Source organism: Chiloscyllium plagiosum, unplaced genomic scaffold, assembly GCF_004010195.1.
Source record: "Chiloscyllium plagiosum isolate BGI_BamShark_2017 unplaced genomic scaffold, ASM401019v2 scaf_7132, whole genome shotgun sequence".
In the NCBI taxonomy this organism is placed as follows: domain Eukaryota; kingdom Metazoa; phylum Chordata; class Chondrichthyes; order Orectolobiformes; family Hemiscylliidae; genus Chiloscyllium; species Chiloscyllium plagiosum.
In genome coordinates, this window is record NW_025213629.1 from 24606 (window position 1) to 31427 (window position 6822).

Here is a 6822-nt window from a genome sequence, read left to right on the forward strand (position 1 = left end):
TTTTCACACAGAGGGTGGTGCGTGTATGGAATGAGCTGCCAGAGGAAGTGGTGGAGGCTGGTACAATGACAACATTTAAAAGGCATCTGGATGGGGACATGAATAGGAAGGGTTTGGAGGGAGATGGGACAAGTGCTGGCAAATGGGACTAGATTAGGTTGGGATATCTGGGTCGGCATGGACGAAGTGTACATCTGTAAGACCCTATGAGACTCACGTTAAAAATATGTCCCCTACTTTAGAAAGCCATGATCCTGGGGAATGGGAGATGACCTCATTGAAACATACCAGATTCTCGGAGGGGGGTGGAATTATCCTGGAGACATGGAGAGAGTGTTCCCCCTTGTGTGTGGAGTCCAGGCCCAGAGGGAGCAACATCTCAGAACAAAGGATCGCTCGTCAAAGACAGAGATGGGGGAGGAATGTCTTCGCTCTCTGATGAGAGAGGGGACTGGGTCATCAAGGGTATTCCAGACTGAGATGGGAGAGATTTGTAATCAGGAAGGGGATCGATCGAGGGGTTATGGGGCAAAGAGGCGGGAGAGTTCAGTGGAGGATGATCAGATCACAGAGCGCAGGAGCTGACTGGATGACCCATAGAGCGTACTCTGCTCTGACACGGGAGAGTCCAACCCAGAGACTACCTGCCATTTCTGTCTCCCACTCCAGTTTATGCTCAAAAGGTCGACTCGCCCGCTCCTCGGATGCTGCAGGACCGGCTGTGCTTTTCCAGCAACACTCTCTTCAATTTCTGTCTGAACCCACTCTTCCACCCTCGTTGATATTTCCCCACCCGCATCCCACTGGTCAAGTTCAAAACTGTTATCGACCGTTCCCTCACAGGATGATAGAATCACAGAATCCCCAGTGTGGAAGCAGGCCATTCGGCCCATTGAGTCCATACTGACCCTCTGAACAGTATCCTAACCAGGCTCACGACCACCCCACCCCCCAAACTCCAACCTTATTCCTGTAACCTTGCATTTCCCCATGGCTGTCCCACCCTAACCTGCACATCCCTGGGCACTATGGGACAATTTAGCATGGCCAATCCACCCTAACCTGCACATCCCTGGGCACTACGGGACAATTTAACATGGGCAATCCAACCTAACCTACACATCCCTGGGGCACTACGGGACAATTTAGCATGGCCAATCCACCCTAACCTGTACATCTTTGGACTGTGGGAGGAAACCGGAGCACCCGGAGGAAACCCACGCAGACACGGGGAGAACGTGCAAACTCCACACAGACAGTCACCCCGTGTTGGAGGGGGTTAATCAAACCTGGGTCCCTGGCGCCGTGTGACAGCGGTGCTAACTTCTGAACCCCTGTGCTGAACGGCCTCCCCCCCAGTTTCTGTGTGACAGCCTTGGGGTGGGGTCACTCAATGAGCTCCTCTTCCAGTATAACTGGCTGGGGGGGGGGGGCTGAATGGCCGGAAGAAGAGGAGGAGGGGCTGAATGGCCTCCTGTTCCTGGGTGGACAGCCCTCACATGTCTGCAGCCCCCACAGCGAAGGGGCTGACTCTCTGAAGTGGCCCACAAGTGGAAGACTCAGTTCAAGGGGGCAATTAGGGGGGTGAAGAGAAGAGAGACAGACTGCCAGGACTCTCATCAAGTAAAGAATATTACTCACGTCAACTACAACCGTCATGCCAGCAGTGAAAGCAAGAAGGTAAAAGGTGAATCGCCAACTGAAAAGAAAGTAAACAACAGCCAATAACAAACCAACACTCTATTTCAACACCACTCCCCATCCCGCACCGTACCCATCATCCTCAGGGAGCGGGCGCTGCGGGGGTGGCGCCTAGGGAGTGGGCGCTGTCTGTCGACAAGGTGCACCTGGTGGGATCTTGCTGTGCGCACGACCCACGTGCGGCGCGGACGAGCTCAAACGGGTGCCCCAAGATCAGGGACAGGCCGTCAGGCGGAGAGGATTAACGTGGGGGACAGTCTGTCTGTCTGTCCTCCCCTAGTGAAGTGTCCCTACTTCCCATCAATGGGAGAGGGAGGGAGGGAGGGAGAGAGAGAGAGAGAGGGAAGGCGTGGGGAGATAGAGAGAGAGATAGACAGAGATGTAGAGAGAGAGAGAGAGAGACTTTCCAACCATGTTCCCAATCTACGTCTTTGTCTTCTGCTATTGCAACTGAACAGCTCTTGAAATACTGTTGCTTTGTGAATTCCTGCATCGACTTTCATTGTTTTTTTCCAAGCTGGATAATCCATCGATAGCATTTTATATTCAATATGTGCCGCCTACTAAGTAAATGCAAATTGAAAAAGGAAATGTGGGTTTTTTGACATCTTACTCAATGACTGACTTCAGTGTCTTTAGATGAAATAACTATTTCAGTTCAGATTGCTTCATTTATTCCACATGGGTTTCCTGAACTTGCCTCAATCTGTTGTCAGGTAATTAATTTTATGTTAGAATTTGTTCTTTTAAAGACATTTTTGTTGATGCAAGTCCAGGTATTAAAATCAGATGATGGAAGTTGAATTTGATTGACCACAGTTTATCGTTAATGGTATGAGTGATCTGTCAGGGCTAATTGAACTGATTCTACTGGTAAAGAAAGTTCAATTTTTAAAAGTGAGTGCATTTTTCAAAAGTAAATAGCAGAGTGAACAATACTGAGCAGTGGGCTTCTGCTCAGGGACTATAAGTTCTAAGCCTTGAGGATAGGCCAGAAGAATTTGTATTGTCCTAGTTCACAAAAGGTTTAATATGAACTTATTCCAATTCTTTAAAATGCCTCTGTCGCTTCACTCCCCAACCTGTCTCTGAGACGCCAAAGTACAGGAGACCAACCTTCCCATCATGCCTCAGGGGAGAGTCCTAGTCCCACTTCCCTTCATTCTTTAGCTGCTCCGTCCCACCCCATGCGCTTGTCAATCTTTCCCCCTTTCCGGTCAGTCTGCGATTCCCTCTCTACAGGACTTTCGCCGCTCGAGGAAAAAAAAAACCGTCCCGGACTCAAACCCCCGCCTCTCCCTCTCTCACAAACTGAAGACCCTCCGTTTTATCGCCATCTCTAACCGAGATTGTGAAGACTTCACGCCTCGCCCTCTCCTGCCTGGGGCTTTTCCCGGGGGAGAAAGGGATGCAGGCAAAATCGACTCAGGAGGATGAGAGAGAGGAAGTTCGACAAGTCGCGATTAAACAAAAAAAAAAAAATCTCTCCATCTCAGCCTTCAATACCCTTGACGACCCAGCGTTTGTGGTAAAGAATCCCCCAGATTCTCTCCCCTCGGAGACAGAAGAAACTCCCCCTCATCCCTGACTTTGAGGGGTGACCCCTTACTCTGAGATGATACCCCCTCTGGTCCTAGACCCTCCCCCACACACCCTCTCCACATCAATGTCTCCCCCCCCACACGAGAATCTTCAATAATGCTCGTTTTCCTAAACTCCAGGCGCCCAACCTACTCACCCTCTCCCTCAGCAGACGGTCCCCTCCAGGATCTGCCGAGTGAACCTTCTCTGGACTGCCTCTGGGTCTATCATTTCTTAGATACGGGGCCCCGAAGCTACTCTCGGTGTCCCAGCTGTGCTCAGAGTACAGTCTTCTATAGTTTTAGCAAAACCTCCCGACTTTTAAACCCAGTTCCCTTCGGAATAAAGGCCAGGATTCCAATTTCTGCCCCATTGCCCGCTGAACTGGGATCGCTGCCTTTTTGCGGATCACAGCCAACGATTCCCAAATCCCTCTGCCCCCACCCCAACCCCCCCCGTGGTTTTCCTCCATTTGAATGGAGTAGTGAAAGGCTGAGCAAGGGGGGGGGGGCTGGACCCACCTGTTTCGGGTGCTTCGAGGAAGCTCTGAAAGACTTTTCTAGAATCGGGTTGGGCTTGACTCTCAACCGCACTTTCTCCTTAATGCCCAGAGCTCGGGCAAAGTATGTGGCAATGGTCCTACAGAGGGCAAGAGACACCGAGAGTTAGCGACAGTCTGACAACAGCAGATGGAAGCTTCTGGAACAACAGGGGACGGATACCCCATGGGTTGGGGTGGGAGGAGCGTAAAAGGGTCAGCCAAAAGAAAAAGAAAAGAAAACACGTCCTGCGGTTCACGTGCGTATACCTGATCCGAAACTCCTGGGCTCAAGGCCTACCTCAGGCCTCAGAATTGATGTCATAATTGTTTTTTTTTTGGGGGTGGGGGGAGAAAAGGCACCAAAAAGTATCGTGTGCCAATCACAACCCTCAAGGTAAGTGTCAGCATTGGCGCCCTCACCAATGGGCAGCCATTTTCTCCCTTCGACACTTCCCACCCCCCCCCCCCCCGTCAACAAAAGCCAGTTTAGACTCAAATTCGACAGGTCCCTTTTCTCTTTCTCCCCCCTGCTCGGCGGTTTCCCGATCCCGGCTTTCCCTTGGCAAGGCCTCCGGGGGGCGCGGAGATCCACGGGGCTCCCTCCCCGCCCAGAGAGGCCTGGCCACCACACACCTTCCTCCCACTCCCCCCTCAAGTGAGGCCTGGTTCAGAAGCAGCAGCCTGAGAGCGTGGTGGGGTAGGGCTGGGGGTGAAGGAACCTAAAACCTAAAACGTTGAGGCCTACTGACTCCACTCCCGTCCCAGACCGGGGGCCTAGAGGGAGTCTGAGGCATCGAAAGCACTGGGGTGAAGTGGGGGTGGGGGGGGTGGGGGGTGTCGCAAAGGAGCCCCCACCCTCAGGCAACAGAAAGCGGGCTTCATTGTCAACAGACAACACCCAACCACTACCCAGGGCTGCCCAAATTAGGCCCGAGGATTCACAGTTCCGGGATGGGGGCAACACTTGGGACCTTTGCCCTGACTGACCAAAGCCCAGAGGCAGCTCAATGCCTCCACCCTCAGCTCACCCTTTCCCCCCCCCCCCCCCCCCCCCCCCCCCACACGCGATGTTGCGTCAGGGGCCGGCTCACCTCTCGAAGAGATAGCGGATGATCATGAACACAAAGGCACAGGGTATGGTGACGTACAGGTCGCTGGCCTTGGCGTAGATCCGCCCATCTCGGTCTTCCAAGTCCGTCCAGGTCAGGTTGTAGGGCAACCAGAGGCGATCCCACCAGAACCAATCATATATTGTCCGAAACATCCTACTGAGGGAGATAAGATTCGTGGAGGGGAGGGGGTTAGTCGGTTAATAAATGGAGGAGCCAACCTCAGACCTGGGCCCAATAGCGGGGCCATACTGGGCTACCATCAGAGAGCTGTTGGGCCCAATGACTCCCTGCTGCGTCCCCTACAGTCAACCCCGTACCCTGCCTCCCCTCTCGAAGGCTGAGCATCTGTGGAATGCAAGGCCTGCGCAGGGCTGTGCAGGCCAAGTCATCGAGCGTCTCTAAGACAGAGTTAGATAGGTTCCAGATTGGTCAGGGGATCAAGAGTTACGGGGCTGAGAAACTTATCCACCGTGATCGAGTGGCGGTGCAGACCTGGTAGGCCGAAAAGCCTAACTCTGCTTCTAAGCATGCAACCAAGATGGCGCCGGTTACGTCAACGGAGGCAAGATGGCGCCCAATAGTGGTGACTTTCATTCCAGCAGCTAAGGGGTCTCATATCTGGCCAGCAGACAGAGCACTCAAAAGGATTGTAAAGTTGAACACTCTCTTGATTTCTTCATTTTTTTGTCTGCCTTTATATCCCACATTTTGGTTTCTCGCTCTATGTTCTAAGATGGCGCCGCACACACTCTACAACATTTTTCACTGGGTTTTTGTAACGGAATTCACGTGACAATAAATAGATCAAATATTTTCATGGATTCGTCGAGGCCTCTATGCTTTCCAAAGCAGATTTGGACGTGTGGAATGGGCGGAGGCCGGAGTTAGGCTATGATCGATACAAAATGGTCACTAATTTAGGGATACGGTCCTGGGAATGTTTCTGGACAAGTCTGAACTTCTCTTGCCCCAAGCCTACATTCTGGGCACCCGGGCTCGAACCCCACGGAGGGCTCTGGCTCAACTCAAATTCAATTGAAGATCTGGAATTTTTTTTTATATAAGGAAAAGGTTAGCCTTAAAGGATAGGCAATTCCTCTGAAGAAAAACTTCATCAGGATTTCACAGGGTGGACAGAGGAAAAGCAGAGAGAGATGGACAACATCTGGGGACAACTCTGTCCCATCAGTGAGTTCACACTGGAGGGTCGATTTAAGTGAACTCGACTGAAGCTAATCCATACTGAGACATCAGCTGTTCCCTCTGACGGGGAGCGAATCCGAGGAATTCTTGACCGCCCAGGGCTGGCGAGGATGGGACGCGAAGGGGCATTCGAGGTTGAGACAAAGAGATTTTTAAATCAGGAAGGGGATCGAGGGGTTCTGGGAGGAGGAGAAGGCAGGAGTTGGAGGCTTTTGAGAGGGCACAGAAACGGGTTACCGGGACGTGGCCTGGTTTTGGAGGGTAACAGCTGAGAGGACAGGCTGGACATTCGTTTTACACCAGAGTGCCGGGAATATACTATCAGAAGAACACAGAGGCTCAGTGGTGAGCACCGCTACCGCATGGCGCTAGAGACCTGGGTTCGATTCCCCATTCAGGGCATCTGTGTGTATGGAGTTGGCACATTCTCCATAACGTGTGTCCCTACGGGTGCTCTGGTTTCCACCCACAGCCAAAAACGTGTGGAGGTTAGGGTGGATTGGCCATGCTAAATTTCCCATAGTGTCCAGGGATGTGCAGGTTAGGGTGGGTTGGCCATGCCAAATTGTCCCATAGTGTCCAGACATGTACAGGTTAGGGTGGGTTGGCCATGCTAAATTGTCCCGTAGTGCCCAGGAATGTGCAGGTTAGGGTGGATTGGCCATGCTAAATTGTCCCATAGTG

The 6822-nt window shown here is 52.2% G+C and overlaps 1 protein-coding gene and 1 long non-coding RNA gene across 2 annotated transcripts in view; both read right to left on the reverse strand.

The window, feature by feature from the left end:
* The window catches only part of LOC122547677, a 4380-nt gene extending 2637 nt beyond the window's left edge, over positions 1-1743 (reverse strand). Inside the window, exon 1 of the long non-coding RNA XR_006311059.1 lies at positions 1642-1743. This is a non-coding gene — a long non-coding RNA (uncharacterized LOC122547677). The remainder of the gene's footprint in view (positions 1-1641) is intronic.
* Positions 1-5123, reverse strand: part of LOC122547678 (ceramide synthase 2-like) — a 16984-nt gene extending 11861 nt beyond the window's left edge. The window contains exons 1-2 of the mRNA XM_043686276.1: positions 4915-5123; positions 3733-3921 (exon numbers count right to left, since the gene is read on the reverse strand). Of these exons, the coding sequence (XP_043542211.1) occupies positions 3733-3921; positions 4915-5087 (362 nt within the window). The 5' untranslated portion in view covers positions 5088-5123. The remainder of the gene's footprint in view (positions 1-3732; positions 3922-4914) is intronic.
* Between the last annotated feature and the right edge of the window lie 1699 nt (positions 5124-6822).